Consider the following 22,031-nt stretch of genomic DNA (forward strand, 5'->3'; position numbering starts at 1 on the left):
CTGTGATGATTACGTTTTCATTTGCGACTTTAGCACGCGGTGAGATTTACCCCGTGCCGCGCGGTACCGCCGTACACAAACACACACATGGACTCATTCGTGAGGGGGGGAATTAAATTGATGTTACCGGTAAACGACAGACAGCATGGAGCATGGAGCAAACGCAACCAGGAAGTGTGCGAGAGAGCAAAAGGGAGGAAGAGAGAAAAATCTAATTTTCCATCAGCAGCTTCCCCTTCTGCTGCGTGAGGAAAATCAAGGGCGGAACGTCAAAACAGACCGGGCAATACGACTGCCAACTGGCGAAGAAGAAGGAAGGGTACGATTAATGTGCGAATGGACGAGACAAAGCGATGGTGGTCTTTACTCTTTTCTTTTTTTAATCGGCAAACATTCAATATTTGTACTTGCGATATGATAGGCCGCTCAAGTATTGTACGGCGGGCTTGTTCATATGATGCCACACATGCTTTTAGTAAATGCCACCACACAAGCCGCACCGATTGCATACTAGACAAAACACAAATTTGCTGGCCAGCAGCGTTGCGATGTCGTGCTGTCGAAGGGAAGATTTTTCATTCGCTTTGCCGTGCAGGTGCCGGATTTGCGGTGTACCCGAGGGTTTTTTTTGTTTGTGGTACCATAAAGGGCCCAACGATGGTGCCTGGCCATTCTTTTGCACATCTTTGATCAATCGGCTGTCAGCAAAATTGTTGCACACAGTGCCGTGCTCATGTCCAATCGTTGGTACGAGCATGAGAAAGAGAGGGATGTCACCTTTCCATGCCTCCCTGCATCCTCCTCCTCGTTGGCCACCTGCCGGGATTAGGACCGCTTGGACGTTCTGCATTTACCCCCCTCCCGCCGTGCTAATCCCGCCCTATTCCAACTGGTTTGTGACCATGACAGACAGCGGTGACGTTTGCGGTGAGGACGATCTTGACTCTTCCGCCTCGAACCTCCACCGATTGGGACATCCAATTGGGTGGACATGGTCAGCGCTACCAGGGGCTACCAGCTGTCCAAACTCGTTCGACACTGTAATCTATCCTCCCAGCAGGGCTTAGGGCCGCGCGCACTATACCCCAACCCCTGAAAAGGGATACGATCGTGGTGCTGGTTGGCGGTGGGGGGTCCAACACGGGGGAGGGGGCAAGCCGTAGAACGAACGATGATGTTGTCGGTGGATTGATGTTGTTGGTCTAAATATAGCGTTCGTTTCTTGTTGTCTCTCTCTCTCGCACGTACCTTCGTCCAACTCGTCGCCCTCCGCGCTGCAACACAGTCAAACGAAGACGCGAGAGACGCGGACTATTCTAACCCCGTACCCCGTTTGCTCCAACACCGTTTAAACGATGCACCCGCCTCGGTTCTAGAAGACCCGAGCTGGCCTCCATCAACGACGTCATTGCACGAGTCATCGGGATCGGGCTAGCAAGCAAACCTCGCCCGCCCGACCCTGAAAACGTTGACCGGCGCTCCAAGCTACCACAGACACAGTTCAAAGCGATTGGCTGCTTGCTCCAAATCTAATCGGCAAAGCGAATTCTTGCTTTGATTCCACCCGTTTCCCACCTGGAGCCCCGGGAGCGAGGAATGTTGCTTGCCCTAAAGTGCAATGTCTGGAATTGGCTCCCTCTCAAACCCACCGCCACCGCCTTCTTCGGGAATGCAATCAACTACAAACCATCCTCCTTCCCCCTCTCTCTCTTTCTCTCTGTCCCGGAAATGTGAAGGATTTCCATAATAGCGTTACGGCGAGAAGGAAATGATGGTTCTCGGTCTAATAAATTATCGATTAATTTCAGATCCGGCGATAGCGGCACACCACAGCGATTCGCCCCGTTTGACCCGTCCGGACCATCTGGAGCTGGCCCTGCTGCAGGCCCCGGCCTCACCGTCGTCACCGGCCGCCACCAGCAGCACCAGTCTGCAGCGATCGTCCACAGCACAGGTAAGCAGAGAGAGAGCAGGACTTTTATCCCCACAGGACTTTGTTTTGGGTTGGTGGAACTTTCCGGCACAACCGGGCCCCGAAAGTGGACGAACGGACGGGCGGTGTGGATCGTTTGTAATTGAAAAACGTGTCACACCGGGACCGAGTGATTTCAATATTTAACGATCCCCGCTCGCTTTCCCCTTCTCTGTCTGTTTAGAGGTGTCGGTCGTCGCAGGGATTTTTGCCATCGTTTTATTGGATTGTTCTGATCCACTTTTCACTTTCATCACCTTTTTGTGTGTGGGAAGCTATTTGAGGGACCACCATCGTCATGCAAAGTTTTACCCCGTTTCTTCAACCCCGGGTCAACTTCCAACTTCCGGATTAAATCTACCGCTTTCCGCTTCATTTAGCTTATCCGGTAATGAAATTGTGCGCTCAATGGTTTGCTGAAACTTCACGAGGAGCCCTTTAAATACACTAAACCATATTGTGAAGGTGTGGGTCCATTTGCATTATTTTTTGTGCCCCAAGCAAAAGCTTAATTAAAGCCAATTCGACCCCCCCCCCCCCCCCCCCTTGCCAAGTTTACACAGACCGTGTTCTATATTTCACTGATTGAAATGGAATGCAAACATCATTAATCGTTTCACCGAAAACGCGTGATTGATGAAAGCGAACCTGCCTCCTGCCTCCGGCCTCCTGGGAATCGCGCCATCTGCCCAGCATCGTTCTCCCGGGTGGTCTCCGAACGGAAGCTGGCCGTTTGGGACTGGCGTGGGTTCATCACTTCCGCCGATCGGATCGATTTGTTTGCTGCTCCCCCTTCCATGGTTTTCGATGGTTAGCAGATTAAGAAAAACCAATCGCTGAAAAAAGCTAACACACACACAAAAACAGAACAAAACAAAACATCGATTCACTCACCGCCGCCTGCTGCGTTTTGGTTTTTGGTTGAAAATTGCCCGTAATACAATTTCACGCACCGATGATGCACACACCGCGCGATGATGTTTTTGCGCGATGATGATGGCTGACGGCGGTTTTGTTTGCACGGGGACGCCACGACCATCGTCCGGCAAAAGTCTCCCCCCTGCTCGCCCCTTGGAGCCGTCCGCTCACTAAGGGCGGAGGAGTGTGGAATGTTTTTTTTCCTAAGCCGCTGGAAGAACTTTCTGTCGCCGCCGCCGCTTCGTCACTCAGCAGTGAAAAGAATAGACATTTTCACAAAATATAATTTTGCACTCCACTTCACACTTTCGCTCACACACACACACCAACACACCCACACAAGCATATACAAACACTCCGTCTGGTCCGTTCATTCGCTGCCCCCGAGTCCCATTGAGAGGAAAAATGAAAAGGAATTTCCTTCCGTAAACGTACCAGAACCGGTGACGGGAGTACCAAACCCAGCCGCAGCATCCTCCTCCTACTCCTGCAGTCCTCCCTCCAGACTGCCCCACGTTCTTCGGCCTCAAAAGCGGATACACTTATGCACGATATGCTTATGTATTTACATTTGCCCGCTCGACGGAAGATAATTAGATTTCCCACTGCTAATGCGCGCCACCACCAGCCAGCCAGCCAGAGACCCGCTCACACTCTGCCCTTCCCTCCCCCCCACCCCTCATCTTGCTCGTTGACAGTTTGGCACGACAAAAGTTTGGAGTGTTCGGTGTTTCCTTCCCATGTTTTTTTTTCTCTCCCTCTCCTGGGTGTCCCATAATAAAATTTAGCTTAGAAAGGACGCCTTTTACGGTTCCATAGAAATGGGGGACCGACCATGGGTAACTTTCCGCCCTGCTCCAGTGGCATGGTGAGGGGGTGGGGGGGAGATAGCGAACCAGGGTGGTGGGGGTATAGGGAGAATTTTAATTGCTTATGGGAGCGTACAGCTCCCACTCCGCTGTGCGAGGACACGCGATAATATTTGGAGATTGCGGGGCTGAGGGCGAACGATGCTACAGAGATGGCGAGCCGGGGGGAGGTGCTTCTGTCCCCTGGACCCCCCAACCAGGGGCAGCAGTAAAGTGATGGCACCTTGTATTTAATCTTAAACAAGCGTCAAGAATGTGGAACGGCAGGCAAGCAATGCGAATGCGGCCTGTGGGGGGGGGGGAGAAGACGGGCGGCGGCAGGGCGACATGGAGACGGTTTTGCGAGTGCCATAAATAAAACCTTTTTCACAAAAGTGAGGAGGCGTGGCAGTGGTAGGTGGTGGATGGGAGGGGGGGGGAGAAGGAAGGGAGCAGAGGACTTTGCGGCTGTGGCGTTGAAGAGGGTGATGTTTTCGAGCAGAACTTTTGGAACAAAAGGACACTTCGGGGGGATCGATGATGTGCAACGGGGAAATATAAACGAATTTTCCAAACCATCCTCCGCTCTCCACACCACCTGCTCCAACAAACCAGAAAAGGTTCTGATCTTTCCAGCATCTCCCAGCTTCTCCTGCTGCTCTCCCCAACCGTGCAGGGTTGTTTGTTACTTTTGTTTGCGAGATTTTTAATTCTCTCGCACGCTTTTATCCCCATCCGTATGATATGTATGACGTTAATGTGCGGTGTTAAACACTACATTTACTAGGCAAGGGCCAACAATGTGTATTGACGCTTGGGATATGTTTACGATCAACCTGTCGTCAGGCTGAGAAGCTTCAAATGGTCTTTTAAAAGGCGCATTATACGTCTAAGAGGGTATTTTCGTTTGTGGATTATATCATTATACATACCTTCCCCCACCAAACGACATCAAAATCATCAAAAGTCAATTTGACACTCCAGTGGTTGTGCCCAAGGTGTATGGATAATAGGAGGTGAAGTGCTTCAGAGCAAATTGACATTTCACGACTTGACATAACAATACTGGGGGCTCCGGTATTAAAATCGGGGAGGGCTGTAGGGGAGTATAGAAAATTGTATGCGATTTGACATAACAATACTCAATGATGGCGCCCGGAAAACGCGCTAACAATTCACCTCCTTAATAAAGACACCTTGGTTGTGCCGTCTTCGTCGTACGTTCTCGGTCTCTAGGTCCGCCATTAGTAACCCTGCATCTAGTCAACCATCCCGGCCCAAGTGGCACTCTCGCCTTGGAAACGCACCATTTCCTGGCAACGCTATACAAACGCACGTGCGCCCTCCGCCAATAGAAGAACACTATTGACGACGCTCAATTTAAATCGAATCTTTGATTAGATTATTGGTTTCTCGCAAACGCGGCAGCCAAACCACTCCAAAGGCAGTTGCCGCGTCTTACCAAGCCAACCTGTTAGCAGGTTAATGCGAAATCAGTGCCGGAACTGCTGCTCGTCATTTAACCTTTCATAGCCACACAACAACAATCCAGACGGCTCCCAACGCTACCAGCAGCCGGTGGTTGGTTGTTCCACGCGTTGGGACACGTTCCACGACGCCCGTCACGTCGTCTTTGTGTAGGGCTAGATACTACTGCAGGATTCCCTTGGCGCGATAAAACTAATGCACACCGCATTTATCCACTATCTCCCACCCTCTCTCTCTCTCGCTCTCGTTCACAGGAAAAGGAACCGCCCGAAGTGGGATCATCATCGTTGGCCAAATCTTCCCCACTGTCGACATCGCGCGAAATGACGAACCTGCGGGACCAGCTCGACCAGCAGCAGCAGCAAACGCGCCAAGTGCTGGCCCAGCTGATGCTCGTCCGTGAGCAGCTAATCTCGGAAACGAATGCCCGCATGGAAGCCCAGGTAAGAGGAGAGGGACCGTGATACTGGGGAGAGGAGGGTTTTGCAGCAAATTACAATAATTTGCCGCCCAGCCTCTCACTCTCTGTCTTGATTGCAGCGCGCCCATCATCATCCCTTGTAACGGCTCTGGGTTTGCTTCTACTTAATCTTCTTCTTCTTCTTCTTCGTGTTCTTTCTTCGCCCTCTGCAGGCACGTATCCAGCAGCTGCTGCAGCAAAATCGTGAGCTATTAGAGCACATTGCATCCCTCGGTGGCTATCACGAACCGGACCGACCGGGACTGTCCGCAACCGCCATCGGTATCGCACCTCAGGTAAGAACGAGTGAGCGAGCTTTCCTCCTCCCCCCCCCCCCCTTGAGGGTGATGAACGGGTGTGGGGAGGATGGGAAGTTTCTCTGTGTGTTCGCAGGATCGCCCTTTTTGCGCCTTTTCGTGTGTGTGTTTGTGTGTTTACGTTGTTGTCTTCTAATTTACCAACACCCCGACATTTTATGACCTCCTTCCTTTCCCATCGTTATGATGCCGCAGGCGCTTGTTTGTCTGTTTTTGTTTCTGCAGTAATTTTTTCCTTCACAACACCCTCTCGGTGTGAGTGATTGAGTCACGCGAGGCGATTCATCTCGCTCAAAAGCAGCCGCTCGAGAGGCGGAAAAGCAGAAAAGCAAGAAAGAAAAAAGGGAGGAAAACAAATACCAATCGGAAGCATTAATCCCTAGCCCCCTTCTCGCCGGTCCGGTTAAGCTATATATTTTCCTACCAGTCCAATTTCCCACCCTCACTGCTCCCAAATCGCAATCATCCCCGCATCGCCCCACGCTTGTCGCCCGAAGGCGCAAACGAAACGAGTCAAAAAGCGCCCAAAGTTATGCAATCTCGCAGCAAGCGAGCGACTAACCGAACGAACCGTGCTTGCTTGCTGCTTGTGTTTAGGTTTGCTGTGTGTTTTGTATGTGTTTGTGTGTGTGTCCATAACTTGATCGATGCTGATTAAATAGCCTGCAAGCCTAACACGATTCCAAAGCCGTCCGTGCGTGCCATTTGAGCCGGAAGCTGTCCGAGGTAAGTTTCATGCGCTTTTCGTTGCGCACGTGCAAAAACGTGACCGCCGCGCTTTGCCCTTCTCTGGCTCTCCCACGTTCATACTAACACTTTGCTCCCTTCTTTTTAGTTTTCCTTCCTGCAACAGCAGCAACAGCAACAACAGCAGCAACAGCAGCAACAGCAGCAGCAGCAGCAACAGCAGCAACAGTTGACCGAACTGCTCAATCTCGGGGCAGCCGGGCTAAACTTTACGCCCGCCCTGCAGCAACTGCACAAGCTGCAGTCACTGGCCGGTTTGGTAGCGCCCACCGCGGCACCCACCAGCCCACTGGCCGCCCAGCAGGAGCTGTACAAGCTGAACCAATCGCTGCTAACCCAACTGTCCGGTGGCACTTTCCCCGGCGCGTTCTATCCCGGTGCCATTCCGACCAGCATCGCCCCGACGCAGCCGCAGGGTGTGACGGCGGGCGGAGTAGCCGCAGGCGTGCCAAACTTCATGTTCACAAACCCGAGTGCGGCCGGCTTCGGGGCCGGGTTGGCCGGTGGCTCCACCAGCAAACCACCGTCCGCTGACAGTTCGAGCAAAAACTCACCGACGGCAACGTCTTCCGGCTCGAGCCGGCTTATCGGTGGTGGGGCAGGCTTCCTGACCGACACTGGCCAACGCTCGAACCGCCCGTCCTATGCGTCTTCCACGTCCACGCTGTTCGACGAGCTCCGGTTAGCGCGCAGCCTCGAGAAGGGCATGGAATCGCTCCGCACGGACGACGATGGGACGAGCCCGTTCATCAAGCCACTGTCGCAAGTCGGCACACTCACCACAATCGATCCGGACGGCAAGGTGAAGGTGGTGGTACCGATTAATCCCAACGAGCAGCAGACGTCGAGTCAGTCGACACAGCAGCAGCAGCAGCAGCAACAGTACCAGCACCAACAGCAGCACCAGCAACAGTTAGACATTCCGGCGGTCGGACCAAGCCGGAAGTCGGCCTCCTTCTCCGAGCTGCCGACCAGCGGCGGTGCGAGTGGCAGCTCGGGCACGAGCGGCACGGCCAGCCGGGAGGGCAGCGCCCGGAACGTTTCGATCCTGAAGGACAGCACGCGCAGCAAGACATCCATTCCCAGTCTGGTCACGCTCAAGGTGACGGACGAGAGCGGCACCACCGTCACGAGGAAGCTGCCGGCGACCCCGAGCTTCATCACGCGCAGCACCAGCGAGAAGGTGCCAAACCGCAGCCAGATCATGAGCCAGGTCCAGCGCACTCAGTGGGCCCGGCACACCACCAAATAGTGACCAAGGCGACGAAGGCGGTGACAACGGCGGGTGCATGCGGACTCGGACCACAATTTCTCGTTACAATATCCTCCCTATCTTCATCTCTCTCTCTCTTTCTCTATGTATCTAGTCGGTTTTCTAACCTAAATAGCGTGTAATTATGTCGAAAGACACACCACACACCGAAAGACCATCAACGACAGACTGGGTTCAGGTTTTTCGGGTCGGAACGGTCTCGGAACGTCGTTTCCATCCATCGCACTCGGTAGGAGAACACATTACCGTGTGGGGGCGAAACAAGCGACGAAGGAAGAAGAACTGTAAATATTAGCAACAATTTCAAATTGAACGCTCATGATGACACAATAACGGTGATGGTAACGATGATTAGCAAATAAAGGTTCAAAGTTAAGTTAACAACAACAAAAAGAAGACCAATTCCAAGCGGCCAATGGCACAATGGTGTTTTTTGCGTTTTCCCGGGGTATTTCTCTTCCCGTTTTTTGCCTTTTCCACCTTTTACCTTTATCTTTTTCGGGGTTTACGGGGTTGCTACCGCTAGATGACTATCGTTGGGAAATGGGATCGATCGGTGGGGGAAAATTGAAAACCATTCATTACCGACCATTGCCCCGAAGGGCGTTGCTTTTCGGGGTCGGCATCTGCTTCTTTCCGCAATTCTTTCTATCTCTTTGACGTCCTCCCGACGGTCCACAGAAACACACCGGAAAAAGGCGCAATTTACTCGATACGACCGATAAATCGGTTTGTTCATTGAAGTTTTAATGACGCTGACTTTTCCTCTTTTTTGGCAGCTCTCATCAACGGCTAAGGTGGCCCGCTGGTTCCACACGCTCCAGTGGACGAACCAAACGCAGTCGCTGTCCCGGCCCGAGTCCGGTTTCGTGTCGGGCGATTCGCGCTCGGAGCGCAACCAGAAGTCGGACGTCGATATGGTGGACCTGCTGGCGAAGGAGCATTCGGCCGGCGCCGGGGTCGACCTGTGCGACGAGTATCTGCTGGTCGAGGGCACCAGCAACCTGTGGAGCAAGCTGAGCGTGAAGAAGCGCAAGAAGCTGCTCGGCCTCAAGCTCGGCAAGGTGACCACCTTCTAGCCCCGGCGCCGCTGGCCACCGCTGGCCGGCGGCGGCGGAGGAGGCGGTGGCCAACGGTGGTGGGGTGTCAGCAGTGGCGGTGGGGGCAGCGAGCTGCCACCGGTGCGGCTGACAACGACCGCCGCCTCACCCTCGGCGAGCGATGCCAGCGATGTGGACGACTAGAGCGCGAGAGCGTGTTTGGGTGGGAGGAGGAGCGGGGAGGATGTGTGACAGACCGTTTCCTTCCGGCCTTAGACTGGGTATGCTAAACCCGCGGAGGAACCACACACACCCCCTCACTCCTGCTCATCATGCGAACATACACACACAGAGACAGACAAACACACTCAAAACCCACGCCATGAAAGCGAGATTTTAGCGCCAGCAAGGAACAAAAAACTCGAAATACACACACAAACACACACGAAACGACCGGGAATTAGGAGAAACGGAACGTTCTGCCGTGGTGCACGAACGATGCTCTGCATTTTCTCCCGCCAAAAGCAACAACCAGTTGTCGCCAAAACACGCATTCCTTCCTTCCTTCCGTTTCGCGGCACACTTGGATGGTGTAGTGTAGTGAAAAACGAAGAAACAACGGTAGCTTATACGATAGAAGAGGGTGCGTTTAAGGTAGAGACGGTAGTGTACGCTACTGCTCCATACTACTTGGTAGCCTAAGCCGAAAGATAACCACCAAAACCGGTAATCCTCATTATGAAGCGGGAAGGATGGCGCCCATTAGCAAGAGCAAGCGGCCCAGCTGGGCAACAAGTTATCCACCCATAGATAACTAAACGAGAGCCTGCGTGTAAGCGCGTAACCGACACGTGTTTAGTGTGTAAAGAGGGGGTAAAGTAGCGGCAGCTTAGTGGCGTAGTGGCCCTCGCGACTCATATCATATCTGTCTGCTGTCCTCTCATATCCGCGTGCCCCCCAACAAGGCACGCGCTAATTATAGAACCTCTCCATTCACGCTTTCGCGTTTGCTGCTGCTGCGTATCTTGCTGTTGCTGCGTACACGTTCTTGGCCACGCATTAGAGTTACGAGTTGTTGCGCGCTCATCTGTTCATGTTCAGCTTCACCCCCGTTTAAGACTCTCGGACGCCGTCGAGGACGTTCTCTCATATATATCTTTAAATTAAAACGTATTTAACGTCACTTCTTCCCCCCCGTCAAGACTGAGCTGGACGAACAAAATTGTGTTACTTAGAGCGCTTATAACAGCTAAGGGGGCCCATCCCCCGGCACATTCCCAATTTCGTATATTGTAACCTCTATCCTCCCATTCTTCATCTTCCACCGAAGATGATGATCCGTGCTTTTGTTGCGCGAGACAGTTTGGTTTAGATTTTTACATAACTCTTCACGTATCAGAGGCGTGCTTTTTTTACATTTTTCCCCCACACAACCGTCATACATCTTAGCTTGTAAGTAGTTTAATTTTCCAAAAACCCTCCCCCCTTTTTTGCCTCTCCAAGACATTCCATTCCCATTCCCAAACCCAAATTTTCGCTTGTAAGCTTCCTGCGCGTGTGTTCCCGTCCCGCGCTACGTCGCGCGGGAAAGTGGACAGGAGAAAAATTTATGGAAAAAAGATAGTAGTGAATAAAAATTATAATATTACACATTTTCCCTGTGAAGACAAAAAAAACGCACACCCCGATTGAACCTTTGTTACTGACACTGGCTGTGGCTGGAGCGCGGAGAGCGCGGATCGTTATTATTGCATCCACGCCACAAGGTGAGCCATTTTCTTATTCTCCGCTTTGCGCCTTCATTCCTGCATTTCCGAGTGAATATATATATCACCGCAGCTCGCATTATCGTCGGATTTTTGCTATATTTTAATGAGCCTCACTAATGGCTTCGGTCGGTCGGTCGGGCACCATTATGATAAGCATGGCCTCCTACTACTGTGTTTCTGCTCCCATTGCTAGCCAAAGGTGGAAGTCTCGTGATGCTCGTCTATGCTTCCCGGTGTGCTGGGCCCTGTGCTGCAATATTATCATGCTGTGCTGCGACCTGGCATTCTTGAGGAGCCCATCAAGAGTCCAATGTGTCTCTCGTGACATGATTGATGGCCAACATCTTTCCATCGGGGTTAGACTAAGGAGGAAATGATCTGCCTCTTTTCTCTTTGCCTTGTGTGTTGTTTCTTTTTTTGTTTTGTTTTCTTCTCTCCCTTTTCCAGCATTACTCGAAGCTTTCCGCAGGCGCTGTTGTTCTAGGCAGCGCTTCGAAAACCTATTTTCGTTAAACCCTCCAGCCCCGGGATGGTAAGCACTGCGATGAATGATGACTTTCGGTTGCGGGTGCGTTCGCACACTACATGCAAGCCCCACTTTACCTATCACAAGAGCACACGGTTGGCTTTAGCCTTATTTATAGGTAAGTAATGCGATGTAACAACCGGCAAACCGGCAACGGCGTTAAACGGGCGAAGCGCCAAGCAGCAGACTTTGGCGTTTGAGTTTTGTCCCTTCCAAGGCCGGCACTATACTATCGCTCTTAGGGATTACCGAAGCTGTCGTTCGTGTTTCGCAGCCTTTTGCCGACACTTTTGCCGCCTAGTAAGCCGGAGAGGGGGAAAAAATAGACGAGAAAGTTAAATCCAATCTATTGTTCACTTTACTCTCCCCTTTTCTTTTCTACTTCCATCAGCTGCCGTCAATTGATTTTGCAGTACGTTTCGACAAAGCACAAGAAGCTCCCGTTTATCTTTCACATTTTCTTCTGCATTTTCTTTTTGCATTTTGCTGTTCATCCGCAACACCTCAATCAATTCATTGTAATCCAATCTGTGCCTGTGTGGAAAAGCCGTTCCGCGAAAAAGCGAGGGAAACTTTGCCTTTGCAGTCACACATCATAAATTTTGCCTGCTGCTGCTGCTGCTGCTTGTGCTGTTACTGTTGTGCGATGAAAAGTGACGCAAAAATTGCACAGCAAGGGATAGGGGAAGAGGACACCCTGCTGCCATTGAGCGATGAACTCATCCGGACGACTCGGTCTGGTTGAACCGGTTGGTTAGGAAGGCTCACCCAAGGGTCCCATTGCGACGCGCTTTGCCACGCGGAAAAGGATGTGGCCCTTCGCTTCACAAGAGGGTAATCTATCAATGTCCTGCAAAACGACTTGATTGGCTGGGATGGCCCTCATGCCCTCGGGCGAAATTAACTCGGGCCGGCCACTACCATCAGCGCACCACCACCACGGGGGAGCTTTTATCGTGTCTTGCCGGGAGTGGAAAAAGTTGCAAATCCACTCCTACGCTACAGCGGCTACTAAACACGTTTTCGCACTCCCGCCGCACCGGGTTTTCCCCCCTCACCCCGTTCGTACCCGTTTTTGATGGAGACGCCCAGTCATCGCTGTGTGGGGTGCAATGCGGAAGGTATAATTTCAGGCGAAAACTGCTCTACCTTGCTACAACCACACATACATACACCTTTTTGAACCCGACGGTACGACGATCGTGCTTGCCGGTCCCCAGGGAGGGTCCAATTTGTAGTCGCTTTGGATTTCGAGTTTGAAGCCATTTCATTTGACAGCTCGTCAGACTCGTCGTTCCGTCGTCGTCAGCTCTTTTCCGTCGCCACGCTCAGCCACGCATGCAATTACAGGACAGAGGGGGAGCGCAACGGACAGCAGGTTCCATCACATCGAAGCAACCGGTGGCGGTGACAACACCAACGACGACGACGGGTGGAAAGCATGCTGAGAGTGGAGTGGTTGTTGTAAGCTACCACCACGACGGGTCTTGCACGACGAGGTGTGGTTTGTTGGATGACGATGTGTCCCCGGCTGGGTGTCGGTCGGTTGGAATGGATGGCAGCGAAAGCGGGTTACAGGCACGCGCGCGCTCGCTCACAGGTGCCACCCAGGTCTGATTCAGAGACATGAATTGTAAATATTTATTGTATGAACCCCGGCGGTGTTGAAGCGGTGATGGTGGTCGCCGTTTTCTCCCTCGTTTTTTTTTGCTTTTGCATACGTATGTGTATGTGTTTTGGCAGCAGAAGCAGCAACACCTGTATCGGGCAGGCAGGCCCAGCTATCGGTCGTTGCCGAGCGTGGCTTCACTCCGGATTTGAACGTGTGACAGTTAACACAGTGGTGTGCTTTATCGTGCTGCGGAGAGCGCAAGTTTCCGTGCGTGTGTGACTGTGAAATGGGCGACAGCGGTGTACCGAAGCGAACCCGCCGGAAACCATCCGGCATACTGAAGCTGGACAGTGTGCGGCGTCGAGAGTCGTCCGGCAGTTCGCTGCTGCAGCTGGGCGATGAGGTAGCGTTGCGTCGTCATGGAGACGCCTGGTAGCTCACTCCATACAAACTGGCTGCGTACTTGCTCGGAAAATGTGCTAAATCGGTGCTGAATCGGGCAGAGCGTGCAAACGTAATCACTACGCAGAAATTAAACAAACACAAAAGCACAAAAGCGATGGGGTCACTTTTGTTCGGGAGGGTAATTTAAACGGCAGTCGCTTCTTCTGATTAGCTGATTGACAAATGGCTGGCAGGGCGTGATTCTTTCTAGAGATAATTGTTACACCACACCGCACGGAACAACCGTAGCGTGACCGTGAATCATTCAGTGTGTGTGTATGTGTGTGAAAAGCTAACATTAGCCATTTGGCCTTTTTGCCAACGAAGCACCATCGCCACGAGAAGCTGTACAACGCTTCGGAGAAAAGTTGAAAGGCTCGATTGCTTCATGCCATTGTTCGGGGCGCGCGTGGCACAAAACTCGGCTTCATGTTTTCATCACCCCGGGAATGTCCGTTTGAATGCCAGTCTGTGCGTCCCTTCAACCCTCTCCGACACCGTTCAATGAACCGTGTAGCTCCTCTTCTCTTCTAAAATGAGCTGTAAGAAACCAGAATAAAAGGAACCTCGCTCCCTACTCCCTTCTTCACACTGTTCGTGGTAAATTAATTTAGTAGCGTAGTAGAGCAATAAAAACACCCTCCACCGCTTTTGCCACAGCGGGGCCAAAAGGGGTCCGGCCAACAGGAAATGGCAGCACAAAAAACAGATCCACACACCACCTTCGATTACTATCAGCACGCGGTGGCAATTTCCACGAAACGCCACACACACACCACACCACAGTAGCAGCTGGTGGTACATCCTTAAATGGGGGGAGAAGGCCATCACCGCCTCCCGTATGCGCGCTACCGTAGCCAGCACCAGCACCGGCAAGTGGAAGAAACGGCAAACGAAAGCACAAAAAAGACCGTGTCCTTTCGTGAGAGAGTGGGCTTAAGAAAGGCACAACGGAAGAAAAGGGCGTAGGAATAATAAAAACACATACCTACGTCACCGCTTGGAATGTTAAGGGGGGGGGGGGAGCGGGAGGTTGGATGGTGGTGAACGAGATCGCAGCTTTTGAGTGCGCGGTTTCTTATTGTATTTGCCGAACCCGCCGCCACCGCCACCACCGCCGCCGTCCACGCCACGTGCTCGAGCTGAACGCCCTTTTGTACGGCGGACAGGCATCTGGCGCGATCCAGTTGCGATTAATCCTTCCGACGGGACGGTGGTTCCTCATTCAGGCCAGATCCAAAAGGGCTTTACAAAGGGAGACGAAAATCACGCGACCGCTGTGACCGCCACCATTCTGTGCGCCGATCTGGGTCCGTTCTTTGCTGGTGCTAAAAGCAATAAGTTATAAGTGAGTGTTGGATGTGCTTCTTGTGCTTCCCTCTTTCAGTGCTTTAGTTGTGGAGTTGTAAATGAAGCGCCTGTGCTGAACTGTGTCAATTGCTAAATGATGTTTAAACAGTGAAGGGATTTCTTGGAAAAGAGTGGTGCTTGGAGTGATCCGCGTTGCTATTTAATTGCAGGCTCATAAAACGTCAGCATAATAGTGTTTCGTAACTCTTTCACATTAAATTCAATCTCTCAGTGTTGTTTTGAAATAACAAAAAGCATTAATTTACGTTGATAATTATTTTAAAACAACTATTTCACAACTCTCCCGCGTGTTTCCAGTGGTTCCAGTGAAAAATCCCAATTACAAGTTGAATTATTGGCAACATAATCGTAATTTAGGCTTTTTAATATCAAGCAAGCCATGCGAAAAGTTTCGCTGTAAATTCCAACCCATTGCCGGCAGCAGTTGTCTGTGCAGAGCGACATGCCTTTTCATCGCTAAAAAAGCAGATTGCTACATTGCCTAAAATCAACAGCCGAAAAAAGCACTCCCCTGCCCCCGCGAACTCAACCCACCTACTACCACCCACTGAAGAATTCAGTCATTCTACACCCCTTTTCTCTCCCCCCCTCTACTATTCTACCGTTTTTATGACCTTGTAACCATTACACGCCTTTACACGCCCTCTCAGATAAAACAGACACACGGCACGGCATAAGCGAAAACGGGAGGGGAAAAAACCTGGGAAATTCCAGTTCCGTGTTTCTTTGCTGCATGAATGGAAATGGTCCCCTCTTTCCTCCTATAACACCCCCCTCCTCCACACGCACACACACATCGACCACCCGCGAAGCCAAAAAGACACGCTAATGACATTCGCACTGGGCGTCAGCGGGTGGGTGGGTCCGGGCTTTGTTCAGCGAATGGAATCCCATTTTTGGCCACCCCCCACCCCCTCGCCCCCTGTCGGGCAGACAAATGAGCAAGCTGTTTCTGGCGTAGGGTGGCAGCACACGAATCGCACAACCGAAACGACTGACACTACGGTGGGGATGGTCGGTTGGGAGTTTTCTTACCTTCTTCCAGTGCTCCCATTCACCTGCACCAGACCGAACACGGAAGGCTTGAAACGTGGTGGATGAAGCATGCGAGCACGAGGATAACTAATTGATGAAACCTTTCCCTACGCAACGCTAGAGAATCAAGCATCCATTCCACATTGTAGACACGTCCACCTCGACTCCACGTCACGGCTGGGTTGGTGTAGTAGGAGGAAGGAGTCGCTCGCACGCAAAATTCCAACCATTTTTCTCGCATCACAGGCCCGTTCGTTATCACACTGGCGCACACTTGGCCACACCACACCGTCTTTAATTCATTCCATTCTGCCATCACGCATGAACGGCGTCGTCGTCGGTTCATGCTAGTGCGGGCAGAGGCAACTTCGTCAGACGACACCGGTCGTGCTGTAACGTAATGAGAACGATTATTAATGGTGCCAGCCATAATCAATTATCGTTCGATGTAACATGCTGCTCGCCCTCGTGCTGTACCCATTGCACACGCTGGTGCGGATCCTTTTTCGTGTCCTTCCAATTCCCCTCCTTCACTCTCTACCTCACCAGCACCAGGACGGCTCGTTAGCTTCTCTTTTGTTTTAGCTCGTGTCTGCGTTTCACGCGTCCGACAAGAGGGAATGTGGCACTTTAAAATCAACCCTGCTAGTACATGGGTGTGGAATGACGTAGACGTCGGATATCGATAATCGCACCCAATATAGCGTTGTTCGATCGATCCAAGTGCACATTGGACGATTAGTTGCTACAGCGGCAACGTCAAACCGAGTGGTTGCGTTTGCTGTTGACTGTCTGTCTGTCTCTCGTTCTCTTTCTCTTTCTCTCTCGTTCTACGTTGTGTTGTTCTATTTATATCAACTCAAAACATCGTTAGGTGAAGTTAATTGAGGTTATTTTTGGTGCGTTTGTGTCGTTTTAATCGCAACATGCACAGCCCGAAGTGTTTACTGTTGTTGTGTTGTCCCGGGAAGTGCAAGTGCCCATCGATTGTAGAGCGTCTTCAAACGTCTTCTCCCGTTTTCTCCCTCCACCCCACACCAGCTCTCACCACCTTCGTCCGTGTCGCCACAGCTCTCGGTCACGTGGGCATTCCCGCCCGTCGGCCATTCGCCGAACGATTTGCCCGAGGACGCGGACGCAGATGCCAGTGATTTGAGCACGGAGCAACAACGCCCGGAAGTCATTAGTGTTCCGCCGTCGCACGATGGCGCTAGTGGTACGCTGGTGCATGCCGCCACTGCCGGAAACAATCCACCGACGAAGGTGCCGCCACCGTACGCCGAACCGCCCGAACGTGCCAGGCGCACAGCTGTGAAGGTGCTCGCTACGACGACCGGGACGACCGGAAGCGTTATGAAATCACCGGACGTCGCTGGGGGCACGTTCTTTGGCGGGTTGGTTGTTGATAACGTCACCTCAAGGTGCTAACTTGACATATCTTAATCGTGCATCTTTTCCGTTTTTTTTTGTGGTGGTTTTTTGCTGCTCCACTCCCCAAAAGTGACTCAGGCTCCGGTGCTGTGCGTGGCGAATCGGAGGACGATGAGGACTATTCCGCCAGTATTAATGCGATCATACAGCGGAAAGCAAGTGTTAAGAAAAAGCGCGGAGGATACAAAGGAGCACACCATCGACGAACGTCCAGCCCGGCTAGCCAGATGATGGGACTCGGCGGATCGGAGCAGTTGGGTCCGGATGGGCGCCGTCGCTCGAGCGTCTACACTACCAGCTCGGGCGAGACGGGCATTACGCTGCCCGGGGACGACCATTCGATTGGGCGCGATGAGTCGGCCGGTCGGCAGGACAAGCTGTTCGACACGATTCGACTGCACAAGGAGGTGCTGCAGACGGTCAAACTGCAGCCGATTAGCATGAAGCGCAAGTTGCGCCTCGTACAGCAAGCGAAGAGCTACATCACGCGCCACGAAGGGGCCCTGCAGGAACACTTTACCTCACGTACGGCACGTAGTCTGCTGGCACAGTTTAACATTTTCCTCACGACGGTAAGTTGTGTGCAATAGCTCTTGTCGCACCAACTAAAAAAAAGGTTCATTTACATTCATCTCACCTCGACAGAAATGGCAACAGCTACTGCGGGAGCTGGCCAATTTGGCCACCTATCTGATACCGTGGGAATCGCGCATCAAGGAAATTGAGTCCCACTTCGGATCGGTCGTAGCGTCCTACTTCACCTTTCTCCGCTGGCTGTTCTCGGTGAACATTGTTATCTCGGTGCTGCTCGTAGTGTTCATCATGGTTCCGGAGGAAATTTACGTCGACCCGGAGAAGGCTAAATGCGACATACGGAAGACAATGTCCAAGCAGGAGCTAGCACTGACGCGCAACTTTAGCACGATTTGGGAGTTTGAGGGTCATCTCAAGTATTCGCCCTTGTTTTACGGGTAAGGAGAGAAAAAAAAGCGTGTGAGAAACCGGTTTTGACTGCGCTCTCCTCGCAAACCGAAGTTCATTTCGGTCAACGAAAAAGTGACTTCAATACTGCCGTACGAAAGGAACCTTTCTTCACTTTGCTTTTGCCTTCCTTTTTCCAGTTACTATTCCACCTTTTCGGGAGCGATTGCATGGGGTTACAATCTCCCGTTGGCTTACTTCTTCACGGGATTGGTAGTTTACATCTACAGCTTTGTGGCGACGTTGAAAAAGTACGTACCGTGTTATTATATCTGTTTCACAACCGCTCACGCAACACTTTCATTCCAGGATGGCAGAAAACTCACGAATGTCAAAGTTGTCCTCCAAAGACGATGAGTACGTGTTTTCATGGAAGCTGTTCACTGGGTGGGACTACATGATCGGCCATATGGAAACGGCACAGAATCGGATGGCTTCCATCATACTTGGCTTTAAGGAGGCGCTGCTCGAGGAAGCCGAGAAGAAAAAGGACACACGAAAGTGAGTGAATAGTGCCTGCGTTGCCATGGTGATATCTTCTAATGAACCCATCTTTTTGTTTGTGCTTCCTCCAGCTGGAAGATCATTCTGCTGAGAATACTGGTGAACTTTCTCATACTCGGTCTGCTAGTGATCTCCGCGTACGAGGTCATTCTGGTTGTGAAACGCTCGATGGACATCAAAGAGTCCGACTCCTGGTGGAGACGGAACGAAATCACCGTCGTCATGTCGCTCATCTCGTTCTTCTTCCCCATGATCTTTGAAGCGCTCGGTATCATCGAGTACTATCATCCACGAAAGCAGCTGCGCATACAGCTCGCCCGCATCATGGTGCTGAATATGCTGAACCTTTACTCGCTTATCTTCGCTCTGTTCGACAAAATTGCCCACATGACGGGAGAGTTGCGACGCATGAAGCCAACCAACTTTACATCTTCGGCTTCTTCGTGCTTTTTACCCGAAGCGGGCGCAAGATGGGACGTTTCTGGTGTCCCCATTGAGATGGTACATTCCGAGCGATCGATGTTATTGGACATGGTGGCGGACTTTAATCGCAGTGGAGTTGGACCGGCTACGGTGTTGGCTAATGGGAGTAGCTGTTTTCGAGTTCCGTTCAACTGTTCGGAAGTGACCAGTACGGCAACACTGTTAACTACACTCTTGTTGACGAGTTTATCCACGACAACAAACATGCCGGAACAATTTAGCCCCACTACGGCACTGTCAACGAGTGAGTTCCCGTTAACCAGCTTCAATCCAACCACCACACTGAGAGAATATCGGTCGCCTTACGAAGGGTACGATTACGACGAGGAAGATATGGACTATTATTTGGAGTATCGAGCCCGACTGCTTCCGAACGATAAGCTGGAAGGTGTTCCTATCAACAAACGAGAGGCTGTTTATGATTTCGAAGAGCACAACGATACTGCCATCTCGGTGAATGACACCAGCAGTATGGATAATTTTACAACTGTTCAAAGCACAACGGCACCTACCGTCAGTACGGAAGACTTCCAAACGATGACGTACACGGAGCTGCACAGCTATGTGACGGGAAGATATGACGACTTTTTAGCTAATTATTACTATTATTCGGAGGCAGACGATGAGTTAGAGCAGACTGAAAGCGACGACGATGAAGAAGAAGAATATCGTATCAATCAATTTATTACATCGGAAGAAGCTAGTGCCTTTCAGACTCCTTCAACTACTGAAGGACAAAAGTTGGAGTCAACGACGGAACTCTTTCAAACTACATTGTCTAGTGTGGACAAGTCTACCGAGGTACAGTCCGGTACAGAATCTTCATCGCACAAGCACGTTGAGATAGAGCAGACAACAGAGTTTCAAGAGAGAGCATACTCTACCAGCGATGTAACAACACAGTTCTATGGTGTTGAGGAAGATAGCCTTCCAACCACAACAGAAGGACCGACCGATCGTAAGGAATCGTCACAACCTGAGAGCAGCAGTGAGGGGGACTTTCTATCAACTACTGAATCTCCAAACACGTGTTATCGTTGGGTATGTGTTCCGGACAACTTACACCCTCCCGATGGGCAGGAAAGCAAGTATCGAAACGCAGACATCCGGTCGCTTTGCTGGGAGACGATGTTTGGACAAGAGTTGGCAAAGCTTACCGTTATGGATTTAGTGAGTATGCGAGTAACGAGAAACGGAAGCTTGAAGGGAAATAATTCTTTAACACTCTTTCCCCTTTACAGCTGGTAACGATTGTGTCGACATTGATATTGGATTTTCTAAGAGCACTCTTTGTGCGGTACATGAACAGTTGCTGGTGCTGGGATTTGGAGAAAAAGTTTCCGAAAGTAAGTTTCTTGGATGAAATATTAGCTTAAAATTGATAATTTAATCTCTTCTTCTCCTTCTAGTACGGCGATTTCAAAATTGCAGAAAATATCTTACATCTTGTGAACAACCAGGGCATGGTATGGATGGGCATGTTTTTCTCACCTGGGCTAGCCGTGCTGAATATAGCGAAGCTGGTCATCATACTGTATCTACGCTCATGGACCGTTCTCACCTGCAACGTTCCCCACGAGGTGGTCTTTCGAGCATCACGCTCCAACAACTTTTACTTCGCTCTGCTGCTAACCATGCTGTTCCTTTGCGTACTTCCCGTGAGCTATGCCATCGTGTTTCTGGAGCCATCGTGGCACTGTGGCCCGTTCTCAAACTCGAACCGCATCTACCATCTGCTCACGAACGCAACCGAACAGATCATACCGGAGATGATTACCAAGTATATTGTATCGCCGGCTGCCGTAATTCCGCTGCTCGTTCTGCTCATTCTGATTATCTATTATCTGATCTCGCTTACCGGATCGTTGCGCGAAGCGAACCAAGATCTCAAGCTACAGCTACGCAAGGAGCGTACTGAAGAGCGTAGGAAAATGTTTAAAATAGCCTCCAGCACTCAGCAACAGACACCGGGCACTGGAATGGCCGGCATCAATGGGCTTTCAAGTTCATGGCACAAGGTGCTGGATTCTACGCAACTGCGTCTTCAGTCGACAACGGACAATGCAACCGATTCGGAGAATTCCAGCTCCAAACGTAAGGAACTGCTACAGCGCATGATGAAGAAAGCTCTCCAGAAGGAAAACTCGCTCACTACCGAGCTGGAATCTACTGCTGCTGCTGGTGTTGGTGGAGGACTGCAAAGTTTAACCGCTGAGTCTCCGTTGCCCGTATCGCCACCAGTTATTGGAACGATAAATGAAAAGAATCGATCATCGATCCAAGTGAAACCAAAGCCCAAGGACCCGAAGGATGCCAGCGGCTCGGATGTGTTTCGTTTCGATCGAAGTGCCGTAGAGCATATGAACCGTCAAACGGAGGGAACAGTACCGACAGTAGTAGCAACAACAGCAGTGAATGAAGGCGAAGGTGGACGGAAAAAGTTCGAACGGACTCGTCCATCAACGGCGGAACGGTTCCGTATGGCGGCACAGGCCGAACGACGTCGAATGCAGGGCAAGCTAGCACCGGCTGAGAAGATGGCGGACAAGACGGCCGATTGGATCGAACAGATTCCAGTGATAACGATCAGCAAAACGTCGAGCGATGAGTGCATCATCGATTCTGATCTGGAGGATCCAAACGATCCTGCCGCAAAACCGACGGAGCCAGGTCCGAAGGAGCTAACCGTCGAGCTTAGGCAGGATCGTACGACATTAAAAGCAAAATCGTCTAACGCATGCTAAGGGGCATGCGTTGCATTTAGAATCATTTATCTACCTTAACTCGTACAACGTGTGTATGTGAAACAACA

General features: G+C 51.3%; 2 protein-coding genes across 4 annotated transcripts in view; both read left to right on the forward strand.

Moving 5' to 3' along the window:
* Nucleotides 1-8,606, forward strand: part of LOC120948349 (AF4/FMR2 family member lilli) — a 31,342-nt gene extending 22,736 nt beyond the window's left edge. For all 3 annotated transcript variants that reach the window (XM_040364569.2, XM_040364568.2, XM_040364570.2), the window contains exons 4-7: nt 1,809-1,954; nt 5,481-5,669; nt 5,860-5,982; nt 6,839-8,606. In XM_040364569.2, the coding sequence (XP_040220503.2) occupies nt 1,809-1,954; nt 5,481-5,669; nt 5,860-5,982; nt 6,839-8,002 (1,622 nt within the window). In that variant the 3' untranslated portion in view covers nt 8,003-8,606. The remainder of the gene's footprint in view (nt 1-1,808; nt 1,955-5,480; nt 5,670-5,859; nt 5,983-6,838) is intronic.
* A 504-nt stretch (nt 8,607-9,110) lies between these two features.
* On the forward strand, nt 9,111-21,975 carry LOC120952761 (transmembrane channel-like protein). Its single transcript, XM_040372250.2, has 9 exons — nt 9,111-13,373; nt 16,862-17,214; nt 17,322-17,823; nt 17,897-18,222; nt 18,373-18,483; nt 18,542-18,733; nt 18,808-20,389; nt 20,461-20,565; nt 20,629-21,975. The coding sequence occupies exons 1-9, from the start codon at nt 13,257-13,259 to the stop codon at nt 21,961-21,963; spliced, it is 4,623 nt and encodes a 1,540-aa protein (XP_040228184.2). The 5' UTR covers nt 9,111-13,256; the 3' UTR covers nt 21,964-21,975.
* Nucleotides 21,976-22,031: the final 56 nt, after the last annotated feature.

The sequence above is a fragment of the Anopheles coluzzii genome, chromosome 2, assembly GCF_943734685.1.
Source record: "Anopheles coluzzii chromosome 2, AcolN3, whole genome shotgun sequence".
In the NCBI taxonomy this organism is placed as follows: domain Eukaryota; kingdom Metazoa; phylum Arthropoda; class Insecta; order Diptera; family Culicidae; genus Anopheles; species Anopheles coluzzii.

Bases quoted from the DNA above. Each gene is read 5' to 3' on its own strand.
- LOC120952761 (XM_040372250.2), top strand. From the start codon at position 13,257: ATGGGCGACAGCGGTGTACCGAAGCGAACCCGCCGGAAACCATCCGGC. The intron at 18,734-18,807 runs GTGAGTGAATAG...TGCTTCCTCCAG, and splicing joins AAGAAAAAGGACACACGAAA to CTGGAAGATCATTCTGCTGA. The intron at 20,390-20,460 runs GTGAGTATGCGA...TCCCCTTTACAG, and splicing joins AGCTTACCGTTATGGATTTA to CTGGTAACGATTGTGTCGAC.